This window comes from Pipistrellus hanaki, assembly GCF_964339955.1.
Source record: "Pipistrellus hanaki genome assembly, chromosome: 15".
Classification (NCBI taxonomy): Eukaryota; Metazoa; Chordata; class Mammalia; order Chiroptera; family Vespertilionidae; genus Pipistrellus; species Pipistrellus hanaki.
The window spans coordinates 46,436,689-46,462,066 of NC_140517.1; the positions used below are offsets into that span (position 1 = coordinate 46,436,689).

Here is a 25,378-nt window from a genome sequence, read left to right on the forward strand (position 1 = left end):
TACATCCTGACCAGGGCCAGGGATGAGCCTGCAACTCAGGTACATGCCCTTAACTGGAAATCGAACCCAAGACCCCTTGGTCCGAGGGTCAACTCTCTAACCACTGAGCAACACCGGCCAGGGCCCACTGACTGCCGGCTCTGGAATGCCTGGAGCCACCCCGGCCAGGGCTCGCTCACTGCCTGGCAGACTCCGGGCCGCATTTCTGCTGGGACACGTGGCAGCTGTTCTGTCCACGGCGCTGCCTCACTCGCAGGGAGAGCAGCCGTGGGGTCGTGTGAGCTGTGGTTGGCGTCTGTCTGCCTGTCTCCGTGGGAGAGCTGGGGGTCAGGGTGTCTCCGGGGAAGGTACATGGAACTTGGTCTGTGAGGAGCCTGAACAGCATCGGTGCTGCAGAAGGGGAAACTGAGGCTCCCAGAGTCCCGTGCAGAGCGCAGCGGGACGAGAGCCCCGGCGTGGGGTCCTCTGTCGGCGTCTCTCCCTCCTCCTCCGGTCACCTGGGCCGGCCACTGCCGCAGGGCCTGCCCCCTCCCGGGAAGGGAGCCTGGCATGGCCCTGCCCGGCAGCTCAGCGGCCGGCCCAGCGCTCAGCAGGACGTGCCCTCCATTCCCCAGAGGATGCGGCCGTGAAGGGCAGGCTGGTCGAGTGTCTGGAGACTGTGCTTAACAAGGCCCAGGAGCCGCCCAAGTCCAAGAAGGTCCAGCACTCCAACGCCAAGAACGCCATCCTCTTCGAGACCATCAGCCTCATCATCCACTACGACAGGTGCCCGCCGGGGCGGGCCTGGATCCCGGGCCTGGGGGCGGGGCCTGGGAATTGTGACCTCAGGGAGGACAAATGGCACCCACCCTGCTAGCTTGGTGCGGCTCCCTCCCGGGAGCCAGAATTCCTGGCTCTCTATTTGTCTTTTTTTTTTTTTTTTTTTAATATATTTTATTGATTTTTTTACAGAGAGGAAGGGAGAGAGATAGAGAGCTAGAAACGTCAATGAGAGAGAAACATCGACCAGCTGCCTCTTGCACACCTCCTACCAGGGATGTGCCTGCAACCAACGTATATGCCCCTGACCGGAATCGAACCTGGGACCTTTCAGTCCGCAGACTGACGCTCTACCACTGAGCCAAACCGGTTCCGGCTCCCGGCTCTCTATTTGGGCTGTGGCCTCGATGTCGGGGTCACCAGGTCGGCCATGACTGGGCCGAAGGCAGGAGGGAAGACCTGGGTCCCGAGGATGGCGTAGATGGACCAGCCTTGCCGGAGGCCACCTCCTCATGTCCTCTCTCTCTCTCTCTCTCTCTCTCTCTCTCTCTCTCTCTCTCTCTCTCTCTCGCTGGCAGTGAGCCCAACCTCCTGGTGCGGGCCTGCAACCAGCTGGGCCAGTTCCTGCAGCACCGCGAGACCAACCTGCGCTACCTGGCCCTGGAGAGCATGTGCACGCTGGCCAGCTCCGAGTTCTCCCACGAGGCGGTCAAGACGCACATCGACACCGTCATCAACGCCCTCAAGGTGTGTGTGCCCCGGAGCCTGCGCTGGGCTGGCTCTCCTCGCCCCCGCCCTCGCCTCCTCAGAGAGGCCCGGGCTGGCAGGCCCCCGGTGGCCAGCCCCGCGCCGCCCGGAGCCCGGAGCACAGCGCCTGCTCTCCCTTCAGACGGAGCGGGACGTGAGCGTGCGGCAGCGGGCGGCCGACCTCCTCTACGCCATGTGCGACCGGAGCAACGCCAAGCAGATCGTGTCGGAGATGCTGCGGTACCTGGAGACTGCCGACTACGCCATCCGCGAAGAGATCGTGAGTCCTAGGGGGCCGGGGGCCTGGGCCCCTGGGTCTGAGGGAGGAGGGGCGGGGGGCCCGGACCCCTGGGTGTGAGGGAGGAGGGGCTGGGGGCCCGGACCCCTGGGTCTGAGGGAGGAGGGCTGGGGGCCTGAACCCCTGGGTCTGAGGGAGGAGGGGCTGGACCCCTGGGTGTGAGGGAGGAGGGGCTGGGGGCCCGGACCCCTGGGTCTGAGGGAGGAGGGCTGGGGGCCCGGACCCCTGGGTCTGAGGGAGGAGGGGCTGGGGGCCCGGACCCCTGGGTCTGAGGGAGGAGGGGCGGGGGGCCTGGACCCCTGGGTCTCCAGATGGGGACAGCTGCGAGCCCAGGTCCGGTTGAGTCCACACACTGTGCCCCATGGGCATCCGTTCGTGTGCACACACGTGCCCGTCCTCGCACGGCGGCAGGTCCTGAAGGTGGCCATCCTGGCTGAGAAGTACGCCGTGGACTACAGCTGGTACGTGGACACCATCCTCAACCTCATCCGCATCGCCGGCGACTACGTGAGCGAGGAGGTGTGGTACCGCGTGCTGCAGATCGTCACCAACCGCGACGACGTCCAGGGCTACGCTGCCAAGACCGTTTTTGAGGTCAGCACCCCATCCAGGGGCGTCAGGGCCGAGAAAGGACAGCTGGGACTCCGGGCCCGCCACCCGGCCCATCGTCCTGCTGCCCCCTCCTCAGAGCTGCTCTCTGGCCTCCCTGCCTCTCCCAGGGGCCGGGCCTGGCCTTCGCTGGCCAGTGGAAGGTCAGCGTGTGCCGTCGCCGATCCCCAGGCCTCAGCATCGCCCACTCCCTCTGCACCGGAAAAGGGTCCCTTTCTGTCCCGTTTACTACCTGTGAGCTCAGGCCAGTCACTTCACTACTCCGGCCTCAGTTTCCCTCTGTAATCACACACACACACACACACACACTCATGGAGTCCCACGGTCAGCCCCGCCCGCACCCCTGAGTGCTCCCCCTCCCGCAGGCGCTCCAGGCCCCCGCCTGCCACGAGAACATGGTGAAGGTCGGCGGCTACATCCTCGGGGAGTTCGGAAACCTGATTGCGGGGGACCCCCGCTCCAGGTGAGGGGTGATCATACGCACTCTGAGGGGTCCTGGGCGGGGGGACCCCGGAGTCTCTAGGCTCCTGATGCTGGGAATCTTGTCAGCCCCCCACCCAGAACCCTGGAGGATGAGGGAGAACCCAGCTCCCAGGAGCCTCCAGGCCACTGCCCCGGGGCCCCCTGGGAAGGGTCCCTGCCCGGGAGGCAGCACCGCCCTGGGGGTTTGTGGGAGCAGCAGGGAGCTGGCACCGCTGACCCCCGCCCCCCACACAGCCCCCCGGTCCAGTTCTCGCTGCTGCACTCCAAGTTCCACCTGTGCAGCGTGGCGACGCGGGCCCTGCTGCTGTCCACCTACATCAAGTTCATCAACCTCTTCCCCGAGACCAAGGCCACCATCCAGGGCGTGCTGCGGGCCGGCTCGCAGCTGCGCAACGCCGACGTGGAGCTGCAGCAGCGCGCGGTCGAGTACCTCACCCTCAGCTCGGTGGCCAGCACGGACGTCCTGGTCAGGGCCCGGCCCCCCGCCCGCCCTCTGCCCCCCGGGCCCCCCCGCCCCTCCTGACCCGCCCCCTCCGCCGCCGCAGGCCACGGTGCTGGAGGAGATGCCGCCCTTCCCCGAGCGCGAGTCGTCCATCCTGGCCAAGCTGAAGCGCAAGAAGGGGCCGGGGGCCGCCAGCGCCCTGGACGATGGCCGGAGGGACGCGAGCAGCAACGACATCAACGGGGGCGTGGAGCCCACGCCCAGCACGGTGGTGAGCCCCCCGGGACCGGCCGCGGGGAGGGGCCCCGGGGCCATCGCCTCTCCTCACCTACCTCTGTGCCTCCTGCAGTCCACACCCTCCCCCTCCGCCGACCTCCTGGGGCTGCGGGCAGCCCCTCCTCCAGCGGCAGCCCCGGCCCCCGCGGGCGCAGGCAACCTCCTGGTGGACGTCTCCTCCGACGGCCCCGCCGCCCAGCCCGGCCTGGGGCCCACCCCCGAGGAGGCCTTCCTCAGGTACCATCTGCCTGGGCCCCGGGCCCCGTCTCTGTCTCCTCCCCCACCTCCTCCCTCCCTCCCTGCCCCTGTGCCTCTGTCCACCTGCCTGCCGCCTCTCGGCTACTTCGTCCCTCTGGCCACCCTCTGTCGTCCTGTCCCATCACCGTGTCTCAGCCTGCTCTTCCTTCTCTCCTTCCCTCCTCCTCCTCTCTCTCTCTGGCCCTTTGCTGCCTGTCTGGGATTGGCTGCCTGCCACGCCTGTCTTCTCTGTCTGCTCTGGGATTGGATGGCCCAGCGAGCTGGAGCCGCCTGCTCCTGAGAGCCCCATGGCTTTGCTGGCTGACCCGGCTCCAGCTGCCGAGTAAGGGGTGGCCTCAGGGGGCGGTGGGCAGACGTGGCCCTAGGGAGGGTCAGGGGCCGGGAGCTCTCGTCAGGGCTTCCTGTTGCACTAACTGTGGAGTCGAGGTCTTGGGAGGGAGTGCAAACAGGGCCCTCTGGCGTGGGGTGGGGAGCAGCACACGCAGGGCCTCTTCCCGGGAGGCAGCACCAGGCTGGTGTGGGGCTCTGTGTGGCTCTCTGGGGACTCTGGGTGTGTGGATCGTGGGTTCTGCCCCTTCAGGGCCGTTGTCTCCTTCCTGAGCTAGTTCTAGGCCTTTCCCTCTATCAGCACCTCCCTCTCCCAACCCCTCCCATCTTCTCCTCTCCCTGCAGCCCCGGGTCCGAGGACATCGGGTCGCCCATCCCAGAGGCTGACGAACTGATGAATAAGTGAGTCTGGGGAGGTCGGGAGGGACGTGAGGACGGGCGGGGAGCACGAAGCAGAGCCCAGACAAGCGCCCTCTCATCCTGAGCTGCCCCTCTCCGCCCCCCCCAGGTTCGTGTGTAAGAACAACGGGGTCCTGTTTGAGAACCAGCTGCTGCAGATTGGAGTCAAGTCGGAGTTCCGGCAGAACTTGGGTATGTGGGTGTTGGGGGGCTGTGAGGGTGGGGATGCGGGGAGACCTGGCTCGGGTGTGGCGTGGGGACTGACGGAGGCCGCCTCGCCCCACCCTGCAGGCCGCATGTATCTCTTCTACGGCAACAAGACCTCCGTCCAGTTCCAGAGCTTCACGCCCACCGTCGTCCACCCCGGGGACCTCCAGACCCATATCCTCTGCCCTGGCCCAGCCCCGGCCCAGGCCACCCGCCGGGTCTGCCTCCTGGGACGAGAGGGACCCGGGTCGAGACCCGTCTTCAGCCTCTTGCTTGAGAGCCTTGTTAACTGTGAGATGCAGTGTCATCTGTAGGAGGGTGGTCCCTTCCCCCACAGGAGGGGACAGCGAAGTGACAGGTGTGAGGAGGTGGTGCTTCTGGAGCCCCTGCTGCCCAGGCCCCTTGTCCCTGCTTGGCCCCTTCCAGACCTTTCCTGACTCTGTCCGCTGTCCCTCCGCTCCCGGGGTTCTAGGGCCTCCCGAGCTCGAGGGCCAGCCCGGGGTCCCGGTGCCGACCAGGGCCTCCTGTGAGCCGGGGCCTGTCGCTCTGCCTGTGTGGACCCTTCGCTTCCTCCTCATGGGGTAGTTTTGTGCATCCACGTGGTTGGAAAACTCTGGAAGGATGAAAGGAAGTGCTTGAGCAGCCAGTCCCTTCTCCCCTCTGCTCCATTCCCAGCCCTGTGAAACGATAGGGTCAGACCCAAACTCTGAGGATCTTATTTTTAGTTCTTCGCTTCACCCATCACCACTTCCAGAGGCCTCTTGAACACTCAGCTCTGCTGGGCATGGGTGGGGGGAGGGGGTGAGATGCAGAAGGCCCAGCCCATGCCCTGGGCCGCTGGCATGAAGGGAGGTGAGAGCAATGACTGCAGGTCCCGTGTGCCAGCCACACAGACAAGTGCTTGTGCTGGGTCCTGTCACTGAGCGCCGAGGACACGTCCAGTTCGCAGATGCGGCCGAGAGAGGCCACGAGGGGCCCACAGTCGCTGAGGTGGCAGAGCTGGGATTGCAGCCCAGAGAGGCTCTTGCCTGCGGGGCGGGGAGTGGTGGGGAGGCCGCTGAGCCCCATGTGAAAGGCGATGTAGCATGGGGGCATCCGGGCGGCAGGGCCCAGGAGCCGCCTCAGTCTCTGGCTTCCTTGACCGCTGGGCACAGCTGGCCGTGCAGACCAAGCGCGTGGCCGCGCAGGTGGACGGCGGGGCGCAGGTGCAGCAGGTGCTCAACATCGAGTGTCTGAGGGACTTCCTGACGCCCCCGCTCCTGTCCGTGCGCTTCCGGTGAGTCCAGGTGTTGCCGGTGGGCGGGGCCTGCTGGGTGCGGGGCGTGGTCTGGTGGGGGCCTGCTGGGGTGAGGGCGGGGCCTGCTGGTGAGGGCGGGGGCTGGTGGGCGGGGGCTGTTGGGTGAGCGGCGGGGCCTGGTGGGGGGCTGCTGGGGTGAGGGCGGGGCCTGTTGGGCGGGGCCTGGTGAGCAAGGGGCGTGGTCTGACCGCCCTTTCTAACACTAGGTACGGGGGAGCCCCTCAGTCCCTCACCCTGAAGCTCCCCGTGACCATCAACAAGTTCTTCCAGCCAACAGAGATGGCGGCGCAGGACTTCTTCCAGCGCTGGAAGCAGCTGAGCCTGTGAGTAGCGCCGGGCCAGCCTCACTCGGGGCGGGAGGGCGGCGGGCGGGCGGGCGGGCGGCCGGTCCCTGACTGGACCCTCTCCGCCCAGCCCGCAGCAGGAGGCGCAGAAAATCTTCAAAGCCACCCACCCCATGGACGCGGAAGTCACGAAGGCCAAGGTGAGGGCCAGGGGGACTCGGGAGGAAGCCCCGGGCTGACATCCCAGCCCGGCCTCTCCCGAACTCTGGTCACCTTCCCGAGCCTCAGTTTCCCCATCTGGGAAATGCGGCCAGTTCCCCCTCCGGTAGTTTTGGGGACCCGTAGGCCACCCTGACGGCCACCACCCTTCCTCCCAGCTTCTGGGGTTTGGCTCCGCTCTCCTGGACAACGTGGACCCCAACCCCGAGAACTTCGTGGGGGCCGGGATCATCCAGACGAAAGCCCTGCAGGTGGGCTGCCTGCTCCGGCTGGAGCCCAACGCCCAGGCTCAGGTGAGGCCCCCCTCCTCTGGCTCAGCTTCCACTGGCTTTTTGTCTACATATCCTTTCCACTGTTCCTGCTTTATTTTTTATTGATTTCAGAGAGAAAGGGAGAGGGAGAGAGAGAAACATCAATGATGAGAGAGAATCTGACCGGCTGCCTCCTGCACGCCCCCGTCTGGAAATCGAGCCCAGAACCCAGGCATGTGCTCTTGGCCAGAATCGAACCTGGGACCCTTCATTCCACAGGCTGCTGCTCTATCCACTGAGCCACACCGGCTAGGGCCTTTCCACTGTTCTTGGCCTCTTTTATTTTTCATTCTTTGCCCGTTCCCATCATTTTTATTCCTACTTCCTGTCCCTTCTATCACCTTCTAGACCCCTTTCTCATTTTTCTCTCTTCTAATCTTCTCTCCGCTGGACCCTCCCCCCCTGGGCTCTCCATCCTCTCCCCTGGCCTGTCCTACCCCTCCGCCTCCTCCCCTGGACCCTCCCCCCCGGGCTCCCCATCCTCTCCCCTGGCCTGCCCTACCCCTCCGCCTCCTCCCCTGGACCCTCCCCCCCCCCCGGCTCCCCATCCCCTCCCCCCCCCCCCCCCCCCCGGGCTCCCCATCTTCTCCCCTGGCCTGTATCCCTCCGCCTCCTCCCTGAGCCCCTCCCCCTCCTCCCCCAGATGTACCGGCTGACCCTGCGCACCAGCAAGGAGCCCGTCTCCCGCCACCTGTGCGAGCTGCTGGCCCAGCAGTTCTGAGCCCCGGACCCGCCCCCGGAAGTGCGGCCGCGCCAGGAAGCCCCCGACGAGGGAGCTGTGGATCGGAGCAGAGGGCCCTCCGCGGGTGACAGGAGGACCCCAGGGTAGGGGGTGCCCGGGACTCTCCTCCGGCCTTTTGTATTTTTATTTTTGTTCATCTGCTGCTGTTTACATTCTGGGGGGCAGGGGGAGCCCCCTCCCTCCCATCCCCCCCAAGCACAGAGGGGGAGGGGCCGGGGAAGCGGGCGCCTCCCCCCCCCCACCCTGTTGTGGCCCCCCGCCCCCGCCCGCCAGGGGCTGTGTATTATTGTGACCCAATAAACAGAGACGCTAACCGCCGCGTCCGGTCTGCGGTCAGAGGAGTGGGGTGAGGGCCTGCAGAGTGCGGGCGGCCAGGCCCCGCAGCCCGTGGCAGGGGCTCTGCGCGGCCAGCAGCAGCAGCAGCCGCCGCGGCCCCGCCTGCAGGGCCACCAGACGCCATCCCGTGCCCGGCTCCTCGGTCCCCGACACCAGGTAGCAGGCTCTCGGCACGTGAGCCCGCTGGGCCGTGCCCTCCGCCTTCTCCTCCTGCTGCCCGGGCTCTGGAGGGAGGAGGGGAAGGGCTGAGTGACCGGTGCGGTGTGGGCCGCTCCGATGCCACCTGCGGGAGCCAAACCCAGCCTGGGCCTGAGGGTGACTCCGGACAGGCTCTCACCCAGCCTCGGTCCCTGCTCTCCTGGGACACTGCAGCCCCAGCAGGCCACTCAGAAACACAAATGGAGCCCGAGCTGGTGTGGCTCAGTGGATAGAGTGTCGGCCTTTGGACTGAAGGGTCCCGGGTTTGATTCTGGTCAAGGGCATATGCCCCGGTTGCAGACTCGATCCCCAGTGGGGGGCATGCAGGAGGCAGCCAATCGGTGAACCTCTCTCATCAATGATGTTTCTATCTCTTTCCCTCTCCCTTCCTCTCTGGAATCAATAATAAATATATTAAAAAAACAACAACAAACACACACATGGCAAACACCCAGGTGATACCGTCAGGCATTCAGCTCCAGTGGGGCGGTACCCCAGGGGCCACCCCACTGTGGGAAGCTGGTGGGGCAGGTGGAGTCACTAGCTTGGAGAGGGCAGTCCTGACCTCCAGGTGCTGCTCCTCACCGTTTTGCTAAATATCAGGCTCCTCACTGCCGGGGCAGGTCACCCTGGGTCCGTCCTCCGTCTCTCCAGCGCCCCTTGAGATCTAGGGCTTCTCCTAACTCCCCCGGGCTCCGCGGCACCCCTCCCCCGACCATCGAAAAGCCTGGGCTTAAAGCGGGAGAGCGGAGTGAGCTGGCCCTGCTGCTTGTTAGCTGAGCCTCAGTCTCCGCATCTGCGATACGGGAGTGATTACACCGCAGGAGGTAGCCCTCGCTCTGAGGACGAAGTGAGTCATTGCATATACAGCATCTGGCAGCAGATTAACTATTGAGATGACCCAGGAGAGTCTGTCACCCCAGGCTGGGACCTCCCTGCCCCTCCTTTCCATCCGGCTGAGTCCTGCCAGTTTCCCCCGCCCCCACCCCCACCCCCCCTCCCTCCTGAGTGGCCTGGGCCTCAGTGTCCCAGGCTGCGCACAGGGGGCGCTGTGCCCGCCGCTGACCTGGTGGGAAGTGCGTGGCGGTGACGAGGGCGTAGAAGGAACGGAGGAGGCACCGCCGCTGCGCAGGGGGAGGATCTGAAAGGAGAAGAACCGAACCGGTGACAGACCCTGCGGGGCCCGGGGCCCTCCGGCCGCCTCCCCCCGCCCCCTCAGTCACCTTTATCGGCTGAAGGCTCCACGGTGAAGAGGCAGCGCTTCAGCTCCAGGTGGAGGAGCAGCAGCCTGCGGGGCAGGGCGTGCGGTGACCCGGGAGGAAGGAATGCGGACCCCAACCCCCCCCCCCCCCGCCCTCCATCCGAGCCCTACCCGAGGATGTCGGCGTGCAGGGGGCAGTCAGCGGGCAGGGCGCGGGGTCCCAGCGGCAGGCAGGCCCGCAGGGGGTCCAGCATGGGCTGCCACCAGCGGTCCAGGAGCTGCCAGGCCACGGGGGGGTCAGGGAGGTGTCAGGGGGACGTGGCGTGGCCACCGAGGAGGGCAGGAGCCCACAAGGGGGACTGAGGATGGACACCCGGCAAAGGAGCCGAAGGGGAGCCACGCCGGGGCGAGGGCGGAGGGAGCACAGCCCGAAAGGGCGGGGCCTGTGCGGGAGGAGCACGGAGCAGAGAGCACGTGGGCGGGAAACTCGGGTGGGGGCTATAATAGGAGGAAGCAGGACGTGGGCCGAATTCACCTGTGGATCCAGCTGGCTGAGGGGAGGGCGCGGCCCGCAGAGCAGACACAGCTCCAGGCCCGGCAGCAGCGTCAGGGTCAGGAGGCGGTGCGGGACCTGAACCCGGGGCGCGAGGTGAGCCTCGGGCCAGAGCTGCGTGCCAGCCCTGCCTCCTGAGACTCCGCTTCTAGGCCTCACCCCTTCGTGCCCTGGTGCCCCCGGCCCCCGCCTCCCCTCCGCCGGGCCCACCCGCTCACCCACCCGCTCACCGTGGGACTCCCGTGCGGCAGGTACACCGGGTAGTCCCGCGCGGCCTGCGGCGGCAGGGACCCCACCAGCCAGGGCAGGAGCACGGCCTCCGGCGTCCCCAGCCGCCACCAGCTCTCCGTGGCTGTCACCACCCGGCCCGACACCAGGAGGCTGGCGAAGGCCGTGCCCGCAGCCTCCGCGATCCCGGAGAGGGCTTCCTGGGTAAGGAGACAGAAACGGGCACAGGGGCGTCCCGGGGGGGCAGGAGTGCGAACAGACAGCCGGACCATTCCCAGGTGGCCTTGTGGCCATGCCCAAGTGTCTCACCCGCCCTGGGCCTGGGCTCCTTCACCACCATACACAGTCACAATCCCCAAGTCCCAGCGGGAAGTGAAACAGGTAAGGCACCTGCTGCCCGCCAGCATGAGCTGCTGGCGCCAACAATTACAGCAGCTGTGGTTTACTGAGACCTACTGTGTGCCAGGTACAACCAACCACCTTCAGGCTCCTGGGGGTGGCCACCCCTGGTGAATCCACAAGGGCAGCATTTTTAAAAGGGTAACTAGAGAGCCGAAACCGGGTTAGCTCAGTGGATAGAGCGTCGGCCTGCGGACTGAAGGGTCCCGGGTTCGATTCCGGTCAAGGGCATGTGCCTTGGTCGTGGGCACATCACCAGTGGGGGGGGGGGAGTGCAAAAGGCAGCTGATCGATAATTCTCTCTCATCGATATTTCTAACTTTCTATCCCTCTCTCTTCCTCTCTGTAAAAAGTCAATAAAATATATTAAAAAAAAAAAGGGTAAATAGAGAGCCGATACCTAGTTGGCTCAGTGGATAGAGCGTTGGCCTGCGGACTGAAAGGTCCCAGGTTCGATTCCGGTCAAGGGCATGTGCCTTGGTTGTGGGCACATCCCCAGTAGGGGGTGTGCAAGAGGCAGCTGATCGATGATTCTCTCTCATCGATGTTTTTAACTATCACTCTCTCTTCCTCTCTGTAAAAAATCAATAAAATATATTTTTTTAAAAAAGGGTAGAGACTCCCCAGACAGAAGGAACAGCCTATGCTAGGGCAGGGAAGCTGAGAAATGGTTAGGATGTGTGGGACCCCTCAGGCAACTGGGCAAGGGGCTGGGGCTTTGTCCTGGGGAGGGGGCGGGGGATGGAAGCCATGAGAGGGCTGTGCTAAGGGGAGGGCTGGGTCAGCTCTGGGTGTAAAAAGGTCCTTCTGGGGCCAAGTGGGGGTTGAACTGGAAGTCCTGAGGGATGGGAAGAGGTGGAGGCAATGGTCCAGGGGTAAGAGGATGAGGACTGAGACGGGGCCCATAAAGACAGGTTTGAGTTCCCAAGGCTCCCCCCATACCTGGAAGAGGGCTCCCTCTGGAGGAACCACACAGTCCACACACTGGGTCAGGTCCCCAATGAGCTCCGAGTCCCCCAGGAAGCTGTCAATGAGGCGGTAACAGGCCTGGCAGAGGGAGAAGGGAGGCATGTGGCCCTTGTGGGTGGGCCTAGCTCCAGGGTCAGAAAACGGAGCCGTCCCAGGAATCCATGGGGCAGGCTGCCCCAGGGGCTGCTGGGCACTGTAGTCCCCACATATCCGTAGCCTCACCCTCAACTCCTTCTTCAGTCTTTCTACATTGCTGATGTTGGTCAGTTCTTCCAGTCCCACAAGAAGAACCTAGAAGAACCATATGAGAGAATAGGGCCCTGGGCATCTTAGAAGAAAGCAGGGGCTGGGACTCAGGCTGGGGATCTGGACTCCTGAGTCAGCGGGAGGAGGGACTGGGAGCCAGGATTCCTAGGTTTGCGGGGGAGAAAGGCGCTGGGGGCTGGACTGCTGAGTCTGAGGGAGAAGGATGCTGAGAGTTCACATTCCTTGGTTTGCAAAAGAGGCCTGGGGGGTCTCACCATGGCCCCAAACACCATCTGGAGCAGTCTCTCTAGTCTCAGCTCCGAGGTGCCCTCCTCAGATGACAGAACGATGAGGGTGATGCTGTGAGAAAGGAAGGTGAGAGGAAGAATGAGTCCAGGCCAGGGACCAGGACGGTGAGGATAGGAGTTTGCCCTTGATCCCGGCTGCTAGCTACATCCTCCTCCAGCATAACCCGCTTCTCATCCAGAGAAACTCAGAGATCAGAGAGGGTAACAGCTGGCCTTGGAGGGCTGGAAGGCCTTTGAGGTCATCTTCCACAGGGCCCAGTCCCCGCTGCACGCTACCACTTGGAGACCTGTCATGGAAGCTTTTCCACACCACGGTGGTGTCCTCGGTCCTCGCAGAGCTCAGCTGCACCTCGAGATTCTGCCCAAACATGTGTACTCCATTGAGGGAGCCGATGACAGAGAACAGGAGCTGCGGAAAGGTTGAGGACATTAGACAGGGGCCTCCCCAATCCCCTCCCCTTTCTAGGTCCCCTGGCACCTCCTGGTCAGGGAAACTGAGTCTTTGGTCTATTGCACCCCTCAGACCTCTAAACTCCCCAGCCCCTGCTCCCCTGAAGACCTGAGCCCAAGCTCCTAACCCCCTTCCATTTCGGAGATCCAGACGTCCAGAGCCCCACCTGCTGGCGGGCGGGAGCACCGCCGCGGCTGCTCCTGCAGAACAGAGGGACTCCGCTGGAGGCCGCGAGGCACAGCAGATGGACGGTGCCCTCCGTCCCCTCCTCCCCCATTTGGAACCCCCAAATCCCTCGGTGAAAAGGGTCAGCGCCAGTCTTGGAGAATGACCGTAGTCAAACTAAATCTGGCTGCCATCCGAAACCGCCAGAGGGCGAGATGGGGAGCTGATTGGAAGAACCCCACGCAAACCTCTGCTCTAACCCTATTCCAGCATCTCCCGGAAGCCAGGTTAGGGTTGCTTCCTCCCCGACCGGAAGTCACCATGCCCTGAACAAAGATGGCGGATTGTTGAGTGTACGTACCAGTAGGGGGTGGGGGGGCGGGAGAGGAAGCAGGGCTGAGACACCAAAATCAAAATTTGGGCACGGGTAAAGGAGGGAGTGGGTACCAAGAAGACCCCCTGGACCAAGTATGTTGGGGGCACCCGGCTTAAGGTCACGGTTCCATCCTGAGTAAGGAGCTCACTTTGGAGCTCCGGAAAAGGTGAGAGAAACCATAAGCCCAGGAATTTCAGGCAGCTCCTGGGTAAGATTCTGTTATAGTGTGTGTTTTCTTTCTTTTAAATATATATTTTATTGATTTTTCACAGGAAGGGAGAGGGATACAGTTCGAAATATCATGAGAGAGAAACATAGATCAGCTGCCTTCTGCACACCTCCCACTGGGGATGTGCCCGCAACCAAGGTGCATGCCCTTGACCAGAATCGAACCCGGGACCCTTGAGTCCACTGGCTGACGCTCTATCCGCTGAGCCAAACCAGTTAGGGCTAAAATGTGTGTTTTCTTACTGTCTGTCCAATTCTGTCGCTTCACAGGACTTATCCTCTTCCGGTTCAGCCTTCCCCTCCCCCCTTCTGATCCATGATCTGGTAACTTCCTTCTCTGCTGCCTCCTTCCCAGCTCGCTGGTAGCCAACCTCACCTTTTGTTGTTAATCCTCACCCGTGGATATTTTTTCCATTGATTTTCAGAGAGAGTGGAAGGGTGGGAGGGGGAGAGAGAGAAACATTTGATGTACATAGATTGGTTGCATTCTACACATGCCCTACCAGAGCCGGGGATGGAGTCTGCAACTGAGGTGTGTGGCCTTGACAGGGGGGGGGGGGATCAAACCTGCGACCCTTCCATGCACAGCCTGGCTCTCTAACCACTGAGCACACCAGCCTGGGCTAAGACCTCAGATTTTCTCAGCCTCTTTCCCTCCTTCTCCACGTGAGATTAGACGTATCTGGGAAGCCCTGGGCCTCGTTTCACTGCAAACAACTTAGCCGCCTGCATTTAGAGGGCCACCCTCTCTCCTGCTACTTTCAGACACCCTCTCAGATCGAGGCTACCCTGAGGGCTCCCACAGGCACGCTCCCTGACAGATCCTCCCTTTCTCCAGTTGATGGATGGATGTAAACTCCACCTGCAGCTGGACATTCCTGAGCACCGAACCACCAATCAGCACCTGCCAAATACCCTACGCCCCCATTCCTAAGTCCCCAGGTCCCTAACCATAGGCCTTACAGGAAACCACCAGTCAGCGCGTGCTGAGTGCCCTAAGCCCCCGTCCCCTCTCTTTCCTCCCCTTAAAAAGTGCTTGTGCCCCGGCCCTCGCTCTCTCTCTCTCTCTCTCTCTCTCTCTCTCTCTCTCTCAGTGGCGGCCAGTGGTACTCCTCTCTTCAATAAAGCCTGTGTCCTGGCATCCGGTCTCTGGCCCCCCTGTCTATTTCATCTTTTACTCCCTACATTCCATTTTTTTATTCTTTCGGGCCTTAATTTCCCTCATCAGGCAAGAATTCTCCTGGCTGGTTGCCCTTCCATCCTGGGATCCTGCTCTCGCTCCCTCCAGCCTCCTTTGCCAATTCTTTCACGCTGCTGGGCTGAGAAGATCCCTGGGGTCCTTGTCTCTGACATTCCATTGCCTGCCCCCCGCTTTGAGGAGCCCAGGCGTGTTCCATAGGAGGCTTCAAACTTCTCCCCAGAACTGCTGACCCAGGCTGGCCATACCACCCGCTCGCCCTCTGGAGCCAGGATTTAGCGGAGAAATTTTCCAACCTTATTTAGGCAAAGGATCTGTGTTCCTATCAACTCTTCTTCCGACCTGGAGATTGGGTTTAATCTAAAAATCCGCAGAGCCCTACCCGGTTTGGCTCAGTGGATAGAGCGTCGGCCTGTGGAATGAATGGTCCCGGGTTTGATTCCGATCAAGGGCACATGCCCGGGTTGCGGGCTCAATCCCCAGTAGGGGGCGTGCAGGAGGCAGCCAGTCAATGATACTCTTTCATCATTGGATGTTTCTATTTCTCTCTCCCTCTCCCTTCCTCTCTGAAATCAATAAAAATTCATTGAAAAGGAAAAGAAAACTTATAAATGAATGAGTGAATAAATAAATATCTGGAGGGAGAACGGCCCAAGTTCAGAGCATACATGAAAAGGGCCTGTTTTTAAAAAATATATTTTATTGATTTTTTACAGAGAGGAAAGAAGAGGGACAGAGAGAAACATCGAAGAGAGAGAATCATCAATCAGCTGCCTCTTGCACACCTCCCACTGGGGATGTGCCCGCAATCCAGGTACATGCCCTTGACCAGAATCAAACCCGGGACCTTTCTTGCAGGGAATATGCCTTGGATCCATCGCACCAGGTGGTAAAACAGGCGATGGGCCCAGAGCCTGAGGTTACCCTACTCCTGAGAGCCTGTAGCAGACCTCAAGCCACTGCTCCCAGGATTACCAACCAGGATCTTAGCCCCTCCCGCCTACAAGCAGCCTCCACCCTCAGACTTCCGTACTTCCTCCTGCTGTGCCTGAAAGAACCACATGGGGTGCTGTGGAGCAGTCACCTGCTGAGACATACGTACGTGGAGTTCTTAGGGCTCCTCCTTTCCTGTTGTCTGCCAGCCAGCTTTGCTTCCCTGCCTTGGGAGAGCAGCAGTGTGGTTAACATGTCCCAAACAGCCGCAGAGGGAAAATAAAGCATCGCTGGGCATGTCATCAACATCCCCTTCTCAACCAGTCGCCCCTAGTAACTCCACTTTCTTTTTTTTCTAAATATATTTTATTGATTTTTTACAGAGAGGAAGGGAGAGAGATAGAGAGCTAGAAACATCAATGAGAGAAACATTGACCAGCTGCCTCCCGCACCCCCCCCCCCCCCCACTGGGGATGCACCCGCAACCAATGTACATGTCCCTGACCGGAATCGAACCTGGGACCTTTCAGTTCGCAGACCCACACTCTACCACTGAGCCAAACCGGTTTCGGCTTTTTTTTTTTTTTTTTTTAAATTTAATATAGTTTTATTGATTTCAGAGAGGAAGAGAGAGGGGAAAGAGAGATAGAAACTCCAATGCTACCGAAACCGGTTTGGCTCAGTGGACAGAGCGTCGGCCTGCGGACTCAAGGGTCCTGGGTTTGATTCCGATCAAGGACATGTACATTGGTTTCGGGCACATCCCCAGTGGGGGGTGTGCAGGAGGCAGCTGATCGATGTTTCTCTCTCATCGATGTTTCTAGCTCTCTATCCCTCTCCCTTCCTCTCTGTGAAAAATCAATAAAATATATTTTAAAAAGAAAAACAAAGAAAAGAAACTTCAATGCTGAGAGAGAATCATTGATCAGCTGCCTCCTGCATGCCCCACACTGGCGATGGGATGAAGCCCACAAACCAGGCATGTGCCTTTGACTGGAATCAAACCTGGGACCCTTCAGTCCGCAGTCTGACGCTCTGTCTGCTAAGTCAGATTGGCTTAGTAACCAATAGTAACCCCACTTTCAATCTGACCTCTGTCCCATACAGTGCTCACCTTCATTGTCCTATTGGACTGAGACCCTTCTCTGATGTGTAAACTCACAGGTCAGGGGCCCTAGGCTAGCCTTTCCTTAACAATTTAAGGAAATGTCCCTCAGCACCCTCAAGAATGAGTGAAAATAAGAAAAAGGGAAATCAATTATCGCACAAAAGATCTATTTAACCTAGCTGAGCCCCTACCCCACCCTAACTCTGTGCTTATCTTTGAGAATAGGAAGGCCTGCAGTTAATAATTTTTTCGCAAGAAAGAACTAGTTAAAACGAGCTCAATTGGGGGAAACTCTCCATAAAGTGTAAGATTGTTTAACCAGCCAAAGCCGGTTTGGCTCAGTGGTAGAGCGTCGGTCTGCGGACTGAAAGGTCCCAGGTTCGATTCCGGGTAAGGGCATGTACATTGGTTGTGGGCACGTCCCCGGTAGAGGGTATGCAAGAGGCAGCTGGTCCATGTTTCTCTCTCATCGACATTTCTAGCTCTCTATCTCTCTCCCTTCCTCTCTGTAAAAAATCAATAAAATATATTTTTTTAAAAAAGATTGTTTAACCATTATGCTGTAACCCTGAAACTAATAATACAAAATAATATTGAATGTAGACTGTAATGGAGGAGGACAAAACACATCTAAGAGATGGTGGCTGCCAGAGAGACCTGCAGAGACCAGAAATCTGATAAAGTCCATAGTAAATGGCACACCTACAGGTGCCATGATGATTGACAGTCACCATGACAACGACGGGAGGAACTACAAAAGGACAGAAAAAAGGCAGAATCTGGAAAAAACGGTTAATACCCTTCTCCCCCTTCTAAGTATCAACAATTCCTGGGTCCTGGGAGGAGAAGCTGGTTTGAGAGCTAGGCTCTTGCTTTCTCATTGAATAAAGTTTGCACGGTTAATACTCTGTCTCTCTCTTTTTAAAAAAATATATTTTATTGATCTTGTACAGAGAGGAAGGGAGAGAGATAGAGAGTTAGAAACATCGATGAGAGAGTCATCCATCAGTTGCCTCTTGCACACCCCCTACTGGGATGTGCCCGCAACCAAGATAAATGCCCTTGACCGGAATCGAACCCGGGTCCCTTCAGTCCCCAAGCCGACGCTCTATCCATTGAGCCAAACCGGTTTCGGCCTCTGTGTCTCTTATTGGCTTCATGACACAAAGGGGAAAAGGACCCAGTTTGGGGTCCTCGAAAAGGGGACTTTCATCTCTCAGGTAACAGTTTTGCTTCATTTATTTACAGATGCTATATATATATACATATATATATATATATATATATATTTTAATATATTTTTTACAGAGAGGAAGAGAGAGGGACAGAGAGTTAGAAACATTGATGAGAAAGAATCATCAATGAGATGCTTCTTGCACACCACCCCCTGGGGACGTACCCACAACCAAGGTACATGCCCTTGACCGGAATCGAACCCGGGACCTTTCAGTCCGCAGGCCGACACTCTATCCACTGAGCCAAACCAGTTTCGGCTTACAGATGATATTGAAGAGCCTGGCTTGAACACAGTGACCAGGCCAAGGTGTTGCCTAGCAACCACCAAGAGGGTAAATTGATAAACAGCTGTGCTCTCCTCAAAGTTGGCCTTGGTGCCAAGGTGCTGCCTAGCAACCACCCATCTGCCTAATCTCCATCCTGAAGCTGTAAGCAGCTCAAATATAGCCTCATGAGGAATCTCGACAGCACCTTTCCTTGGAGCAAAAACCGAGAAACACACCATCTCCTCCCTCCCCCTCCAGGATGGTTTGGTCCAGCCAGTGTTGCCTAGTAACCACCAAATGAGATGGTTGTTTTTGTTAGGAGAAAAAAGGAAAATGAAGTCCTTGACCAGAATCACAAAAATATTTCTGTCATGAATTTATGTGATAGCGTGTCATGCAGAATGTGCAGATACTCCTCCCCAAACCCTTTCTCCAAAATAAAAAGCTGACAGTTTTAACAAAATATGGACACGTTTTCACGAATGTGAGCACTGTGCTGACACTGACCCGAGTCCTGAGCTTTTGCCTCTATTTCTGCAGGTTGTCAGGAATAGTCCCAATTTAGAACGAAGTCAGCTTAGCGGGAGAACCAATTTTTTTTTTTAAAAATATATATTTTTATTGATTTCAGAAAGAAAGGGAGAGGAAGCTAGGAACATCAATGATGAGAAGCCTTGATCAGCTGCCTCCTGCAATCTATTGCGGATCGAGCCACAACCTGGGCATGTGCCCTTGACCGAAATTGAACCTGGGACTATTCAGTCTTCAGGCTGACACTATCCACTGAGCAAACCAGCGAGGGTGGCAGAACCAACCTTGTTTTCCCATTCACAGCTGCCTTCAGGCGCTTGGTAACGCCCCTGTAGCCTCCTACCCCAGCAGACAATTCTACTCCAACCTCTCTCTTTTTTTTAAAATTAACTTCTGGTTTGCTGTTTTTTTGGAGGAGGGTAGGATTCTTGAAGACTACCAGTTTAATAATCATTCATTCAACCAGCCGTACATTTACTTTATCTAAGTAAAAGTTTCTTTATCGTTGAGAGGGCAGATTTTGATTTTAGGCACCATTTTAATCTTTTTACCTGTGAATCGTTTTTCCTTTCTCCATTTTACTTTTTTAAAACCTTTCTTGTGATCTTATTAAAAATTGAATCATACTGGCATAAAAAAGGAGGGAACCAATTTAGGTGAAAATAGTTTGAGATATAATGTCTAAATATGCGTTTGGTCTTTGTTTGGAACCTGATGCAAATGCAGCAATTAAAAAAGTATTTTGAGCCAAAACCGGTTTGGCTCAGCGGTAGAGCGTCGGTCTGCGGACTGAAAGGTCCCAGGTTCGATTCCGGTCAAGGGCATGTACCTTGGTTGCGGGCACATCCCCAGTAGGGGTGTGCAAAAGGCAGCTGGTCGATGTTTCTCTCTCATCGATGTTTCTAGCTCTCTATCTCTCTCCCTTCCTCTCTGTAAGAAAATCAATAAAATATATTAAAAAAAAGTATTTTGAGAGATTTGAGGAAATATGATTACAGATTTAGTGTTAGATGAAACTAACAAATAATATTATGAAAGCATTTCTATTTTCCTAAGTTTTGATTTATTGGTAAGATGTCTTTATGTAGTACATTTCTGTCAACAAGTAAGTTACACTGACTTTCCCGGTTGGTCATATTTCCCTCCCTCCCCACAACTAGTCTTATGGAGTCTTTTGCGAACAAATCAATCTTTTCTGGCTTTGCTGTAATGATAAGAAGCTTTTCCCAAGCCTTCAGGATTCTATAGTGTGTTTCTTTATTCCTTCAGATATTGTTCTGCTTTCACTTGTTGCATTTGCATTTTTTATTCCCCTGGAAGGTACATACTTGTGTTCTAGGCCAGTTTCTGGCCCCTCTCCCAGAAGACAGCGATCAAGTGTTGCCTGGCAACCTCCGCTAGGGTTGGAGTTTGGCTTCTGCTGGTTGGGGGTGGGGCGTGGAAAAACAAAACAGCTGCAGAGCCTTCCGAGTTGCCACATCACCCGTCTCGGACGCTGTGATCGGACCCTTCACACTTCCCATCTCCCTGTTTCAGAAAGAACTTAACTGAAAGTCTGTTAGAAAAAAAACACACACACACAAAAAAAAAAACAGGACAGCGTGAGCGTTGCATAGCAACCAGGTCTTCAGCCTCTTCCTTTGAGACTGGAGACTAGAGTTGGAACTAGGGCCCGCTCAAACATGACGGCCCCCGGTGCCGCTTTCAATATGTTTCGCTCTCAGTAGTCCTACCGATGATTCATTCTTTCACATCAGGCCCTTTCTGAGCATTGCACCCGGTGGGTGAGAACGGAGGAACCGATCAGCCCTAGGTGCCCGATCTAGCAAGGCAGCGGGCGCGTCCCCAGAGGCGCACAGCCTCCCTGCACCGGTGCAGGTGCACGCGCTGCGCAGGCGCGCAGCCTCCCAGCGCGGGTGCACAAACAGCCCAGGCGCGCAGCCTCCCGGCCCGGGTGCACGGACAGCGCATGCGCGCAGCCGCCCGGCCCAGGTGCACGCGCAGCGCAGGCGCGCAGCCTCCCGGCGCGGGTGCACGCACAGCGCAGGCGCACTTCCGCTCAGCTCGCGGAGGCTTCGCCGCCGTGGCGTCCGGCTCGCGGGGAATGGTCCCCGGGTCCGAGGGCCCGGCTCGCGCCGGGGGCCTGGTGGCTGACGTGGTGTTCGTGATTGAGGGCACAGCCAACCTGGGGCCCTACTTCGAGGGGCTCCGCAAGCACTACCTGCTCCCGGCCATCGAGTGAGTGCCGTGCCCACAACTCCAGCCCCGCCCTCCGACTTTCGTTTTCCACAGCCACTTGTCTGACTCCGACTTTTCTCCTCCGACCCTCACAGGTATTTCAGTGGTGGTCCTCCCGCCGAGACGGACTTCGGGGGAGACGTGAGTCTTGGGACTGGAGACTGAGGGAGGAGGGTTTGGAGTCCGGACTCCTGGGTGTGAGGGAGGAGGGGCCGGGGGCCTGGACCCCTGGGTCTGAGGGAGGAGGGGCTGGGGCCTGGACTCCTGGGTGTGAGGGAGGAGGGGCTGGGGGCCTGGACCCCTGGGTCTGAGGGAGGAGGGGCCGGGGGCCTGAACCCCTGGGTCTGAGGGAGGAGGGGCTGGGGGCCTGGACCCCTGGGTCTGAGGGAGGAGCGGCTGGGGGCCTGGACTCCTGGGTCTGAGGGAGGAGGGGCTGGGGGCCTGGGTCTGAGGGAGGAGGCCCGGGCCCCTCCTCTCTCTGAGGTCGCGGTGCAGAGCTCCTGTGTCCCCCTCGCCTAGTATGGGGGCACCCAGTACAGCCTCGTGGTGTTCAACACGGTGGACTGCGCTCCCGAGTCCTACGTCCAGTGCCACGCGCCCACCAGCAGCGCCTATGAGTTCGTCACCTGGCTCGACGGCATTAAGTGAGCTGCTCCCTGTGCCTGGGGCGGGCGGGGTGCCCAGAGAGGGACCGTGAATGGACGGTGGCCGGGGTCACCTGTGGCTGAAAGGCCTGAGTGTGTGTTTTGTTTGTTTGTTTGTTTGTTTGTTTTTTCCATCAGTGACTAACCTGGTGGGTTCTGTGGGCTTGGTGATGTTGCCATTTGGTTTGGAAGTAGAAACGCCTGCCTCCAGGCGGCCTTGAGCTCCAGTGCCCCCTGCACTCCATGCGTGATCCTCCGCTTTCTGTCTGTCATCTCTCCTCCAGGCCTCCTTTTTCGGGGCTCACTGAGGCCTGAGTGCCGGGCCGGGTCCCTCTGCTTCCAATGGGATTTTGCTAGTTAATGGTGCACACAGCCTGGAGCCAAATCATAGCAGTATCACAGGAGAATCCCTGTCCTCTCTGGGCCTAATATAATTTATCTTTAAGGGTGGGGGGCTGTTAATAAGACAGACGGTTCCTGTCTTAAGATTTTTTTCCACTTTACAACGGTGCAAAACCGATAGGCATTCCATAAAAACCGGCCAGGGAAAGCTGTATGTCCGGGAGGTTAAATGCATTTTGAACTTGTGATATTTTCTTTTTAATATATTTTTTTATTGACTTCAGAGAGGAAGGGAGAAGGAGAGAGAGATAGAAACATCAGTGATGAGAGAGAATCACTCACCAGCTGCCTCCTGCACACCCCCCACTGAGGATTGAGTCCACAACCCAGGCATGTGCCCTTGGCGGGAATCGAACCCGGGACCCCTCAGTCCGCAGGCTGACGCTCTATCCACTGAGCCAAGCAGGCCAGGGTGAACTTGTGATGTTTTTAACTGACGATGGGTTTCCTTGGCTGTAAGTTCAGGAGCATCTGCACTTGCATTAGTTATTTGTTGTTCTACTTATCCATTGACATGTAAGAGGTTATCCAAGACTTAGTGGCTTAGCCGAAACCAGTTTGGCTCAATGGATAGAGCGTCGGCTTGGGGACTGAAGGGTCCCGGGTTCGATTCCGGTCAGGGGCATGTACCTTGGTTGCGGGCATATCCCCGGTGGGGGGGTGTGTAGGAGGCAGCTGGTCGATGTTTCTCTCTCATCAACGTTTCTAGCTCTCTATCTCTCTCTCTTTCTCTCTGTAAAAAATCAATAAAATATATTTAAAAAAAAAAAAAAAAAAAAAAAAAAAAAAAAGCTCGGGTCTGGTCTGTGGGCAGAGCCTGTGAAACGGCACCTTTCATCCCATTCCGTCAGCACAGGTTTGCTCTGTTCCGGGCTGTGCTGGACTGGGTGCTGGCGGCTCAGGGGACAGGTGATGCCCGTTCTTCCCTCCTGATCATCAGGATTCGTGGTCCGGGCAGAGCAGGGTCTCCACCCCGCACTGTTGCCGCAGACAGTTCCTTGTTACGGTGCTGTCCTGTGCCTCGTTCAGCAGCATCCTTGGCCTCTACCCACCAAATGTCAGTAGCCACTTCCCTCCAGAACCAGAATGTCTTCAGAGGTTGTCACATGTTCCTGGGGGTAAAACCAACCCCAGCTGAGAGCAGCTGGGATAGACTGTGGTAGGTAAGACATGAACAGTGTTAAATGGGTTCCAGCCAAGACCGGTTTGGCTCCATGGATAGAGCGTCGGCTTGGGGACTGAAGGGACCCGAGTTCGATTCCGGTCAAGGGCATGTACCTTGGTTGTGGGCATATCCCCAGTAGGGGGTGTGCAAGAGGCAGCTGATCGATGACTCTCTCTCATCGATGTTTCTAGCTTTCTATCTCTCTCCCTTCCTCTCTGTACAAAATCAATAAAATATATTTAAAAAAATAAATAAATAAATGGGTTCCAGGAGGCCTGGCACAGAGGGGCCTGGAGGAAAACTCGATTGAACAAGCGAGTGAGTGAATGAATGAATGCCAGAATGCACTTCACACTCTGACTCTCCCTGGTAAGCTTTATGGGCTTCCAGACCCAACTCCAGTGCCCCTTCCCTGATGCTGACAAGCAGCCAGTTGCTCCCTCTTTTAAAAAATTTTATTTTTTGCCGAAACCGGTTTGGCTCAGTGGTAGAGCGTCGGTCTGCGGACTGTAAGGTCCCAGGTTCGATTCCGGTCAAGGGCATGTACATTGGTTGCGGGCACATCCCCAGTGGGGGGTGTGCAAGAGGCAGCTGGTTGATGTTTCTCTCTCATCGACGTTTCTGGCTCTCTCTCTCTCTCCCTTCCTCTCTGTAAAAAATCAATAAAATATATATATATATATATAAAAAAAATTATTTTTTAATTGATTTTTTTGTTTTACAGAGAGGAAGAGAGTGGGATAGAGAGTTAGAAACATCGAAGAGAGAGACACACTGATCACCTGCCTCCTGCACACCTCCTACTGGGGATGTGCCCGAAACCAAGGTACATGCCCTTGACCGGAATCCAACCTGGGACCTTTCAGTCCTCAGCCCATGCTCTATCCACTGAGCAAACCGATTTTGGCTGGGACGTGCTTTCTGAATACCTTCATCTCATATCCACCTTCCCCATTCACCCACTTAGAACACACTGTACCTTTAAGCAGCTGAGAATGCTTTGTGAGCTGTAATTGCACTGCAGAATCCTCTCAGGCGGTTGATAAACATTTTAAGCTATTATTTGACATTCACTGTCGTCATTGTTTTTATCAAGTCCTATGTAACCATCTGAATTCGGTTTCTGAGATGTTCCAGGCAGGCCTGTAACAGATCACAAAGAGAGCCAGCGGGTTTTGTTCACACTTGGGAAAATCTTATCTCCTCGGGGAGCGTGGGGGACTTCAGGAACAAAGCACGCAGTGTGACTTTTGAAACGGCCTTGGTTTGGGAAGATTGATTTCTGATGTTACATTTCCTGTCTTACAAAAGAGGCAGTCTTTCCCCCAGCCCCACCCCCCTACAGCTTGTGACTCAGGTCAGAAAGAAGTTAGAAGGAAAAGAGCCCTTGCAGTCTTCCCCATGGCATTGTGACAATCATTCATTCATTCATTCATTCATTCATTGAGCAAATTGTCCCAGGTGCTGAGGAGTCCGGCACGTAAGACAGGGGAGGGCCCGACCCTCTTGGGCGGGGGGGGGGGGGGGGGGGGGGGGAACACGACGACGGGGACCTGGCACGCCGGGAGCCCTCAGGGCTGGTGCTGGCCACACCCATTCATTGGACCTGCACCTCCGGGCCCTGCAGGGACCCCCTCGCTGGTGAACGCGGGCAGCGCAGATTTTGAGGTTATGACATCGGGCTGGACAAACGGGGCACGTGAGAGGGCGAGGAAGCGGTGAAAATACACCCGGAGTACTTTCAGTTTGTTATTTACTTGGTGCCTGTATCCGTGGGGTTATTTGGAGCTCAAGTGTATCATGAATTTTATATTTATTTATTTTTAAAGTTTTAATAATTTCAGAGAGGAAGGAGGGAGAGAAAGAGGGAAAAGTCAGTGACGAGAGAGAATCGTTGATCGGCTGCCCTCTCCCTGATCCGCCCTCTGATGGGGCCTCTCCCCGGAGAGACGCCCTCGCAGGAGATGGCAGATGGGAGTCCCCCGTCCCCAAGCTCTGGCCCGGCCCTGCCGGCACCGGGGATGGAGCAGGGAACTCACAGCGTCCCCACCCCCTGGCGCACATCCGCGCTGGGCAGGGGGTGGCAGGGGTGCGGGGGCCCCCGGGGGCTGACAGCCTGGCCTCCCACAGGTTCATGGGCGGCGGCGGCGAGAGCTGCAGCCTCATCGCGGAGGGCCTCAGCACGGCGCTGCAGCTGTTCGACGACTTCAAGAAGATGCGGGAGCAGATGTGAGTGCACAGCGTGGGGCCCGTGTCCCGCGCTGGGCTCTGTCCCCCTGGCTCAGAACCCACTCTACCTGTCCCAGGACTCCCCCCTCTCCCCCCCGCCCCCGTCTCACTT

General features: G+C 57.9%; 4 protein-coding genes across 8 annotated transcripts in view; 2 read left to right on the plus strand and 2 right to left on the minus strand.

Annotated features, from left to right (window-relative positions):
• Nucleotides 1-7,971, plus strand: part of AP2A1 (adaptor related protein complex 2 subunit alpha 1) — a 29,412-nt gene extending 21,441 nt beyond the window's left edge. The window contains exons 8-24 of one of the 2 annotated variants that reach the window (XM_084905815.1): nt 615-765; nt 1,338-1,506; nt 1,649-1,786; nt 2,216-2,398; nt 2,779-2,876; nt 3,131-3,362; nt 3,442-3,609; nt 3,688-3,851; nt 4,129-4,194; nt 4,545-4,601; nt 4,708-4,790; nt 4,890-4,978; nt 5,957-6,081; nt 6,309-6,425; nt 6,517-6,586; nt 6,764-6,898; nt 7,560-7,971. In XM_084905815.1, the coding sequence (XP_084761941.1) occupies nt 615-765; nt 1,338-1,506; nt 1,649-1,786; nt 2,216-2,398; nt 2,779-2,876; nt 3,131-3,362; nt 3,442-3,609; nt 3,688-3,851; nt 4,129-4,194; nt 4,545-4,601; nt 4,708-4,790; nt 4,890-4,978; nt 5,957-6,081; nt 6,309-6,425; nt 6,517-6,586; nt 6,764-6,898; nt 7,560-7,637 (2,123 nt within the window). In that variant the 3' untranslated portion in view covers nt 7,638-7,971. The remainder of the gene's footprint in view (nt 1-614; nt 766-1,337; nt 1,507-1,648; nt 1,787-2,215; nt 2,399-2,778; nt 2,877-3,130; nt 3,363-3,441; nt 3,610-3,687; nt 3,852-4,128; nt 4,195-4,544; nt 4,602-4,707; nt 4,791-4,889; nt 4,979-5,956; nt 6,082-6,308; nt 6,426-6,516; nt 6,587-6,763; nt 6,899-7,559) is intronic. The other variant, XM_084905816.1, reaches the window with a different exon arrangement.
• FUZ (fuzzy planar cell polarity protein) lies at nt 7,972-13,008 on the minus strand. 4 transcript variants are annotated; one of them, XM_084906115.1, is made up of 12 exons: nt 12,961-13,008; nt 12,714-12,747; nt 12,384-12,505; nt 12,064-12,148; nt 11,765-11,833; nt 11,516-11,620; nt 10,177-10,374; nt 9,929-10,024; nt 9,565-9,671; nt 9,416-9,480; nt 9,259-9,333; nt 7,972-8,218 (listed from the first exon to the last, which is right to left on the minus strand). In XM_084906115.1, the coding sequence occupies exons 3-12, from the start codon at nt 12,464-12,466 to the stop codon at nt 7,992-7,994; spliced, it is 1,110 nt and encodes a 369-aa protein (XP_084762241.1). In that variant the 5' UTR covers nt 12,467-12,505; nt 12,714-12,747; nt 12,961-13,008; the 3' UTR covers nt 7,972-7,991. The 4 variants fall into 4 exon arrangements, with proteins under 4 accessions (XP_084762241.1, XP_084762242.1, XP_084762240.1 ...); XM_084906116.1 differs by having other exon boundaries at nt 12,973-12,991; XM_084906114.1 differs by having other exon boundaries at nt 12,714-12,999.
• Nucleotides 13,009-20,593: 7,585 nt separating this feature from the next.
• Nucleotides 20,594-25,285, plus strand: MED25 (mediator complex subunit 25). Its single transcript, XM_084906267.1, has 4 exons — nt 20,594-20,826; nt 20,922-20,967; nt 21,346-21,470; nt 25,168-25,285. Exons 1-4 carry the CDS (start codon nt 20,693-20,695, stop codon nt 25,268-25,270), a joined length of 408 nt encoding a protein of 135 aa, XP_084762393.1. The 5' UTR covers nt 20,594-20,692; the 3' UTR covers nt 25,271-25,285.
• Nucleotides 25,286-25,318: 33 nt separating this feature from the next.
• PNKP (polynucleotide kinase 3'-phosphatase) overlaps nt 25,319-25,378 on the minus strand; it is a gene marked incomplete at its 3' end in the record, with an annotated part of 5,618 nt that continues 5,558 nt past the window's right edge. Inside the window, 1 exon segment of the mRNA XM_084906896.1 lies at nt 25,319-25,330. Coding sequence (XP_084763022.1) covers nt 25,319-25,330 — 12 coding nt within the window.

What these genes read in the sequence shown, in the direction of transcription:
- MED25 (XM_084906267.1), top strand. Translation starts at nt 20,693, where the DNA reads ATGGTCCCCGGGTCCGAGGGCCCGGCTCGCGCCGGGGGCCTGGTGGCT. An exon ending in AGACGGACTTCGGGGGAGAC is followed by an intron (nt 20,968 to 21,345) that starts GTGAGTCTTGGG and finishes CCCCTCGCCTAG; the next exon opens with TATGGGGGCACCCAGTACAG. An exon ending in ACCTGGCTCGACGGCATTAA is followed by an intron (nt 21,471 to 25,167) that starts GTGAGCTGCTCC and finishes GGCCTCCCACAG; the next exon opens with GTTCATGGGCGGCGGCGGCG.
- FUZ (XM_084906114.1), bottom strand. Translation starts at nt 12,824, where the DNA reads ATGGGGGAGGAGGGGACGGAGGGCACCGTCCATCTGCTGTGCCTCGCG. An exon ending in GTGCTCCCGCCCGCCAGCAG is followed by an intron (nt 12,506 to 12,713) that starts GTGGGGCTCTGG and finishes ACCTTTCCGCAG; the next exon opens with CTCCTGTTCTCTGTCATCGG. An exon ending in TGCCGCACGGGAGTCCCACG is followed by an intron (nt 10,025 to 10,176) that starts GTGAGCGGGTGG and finishes CCCCGGGTTCAG; the next exon opens with GTCCCGCACCGCCTCCTGAC.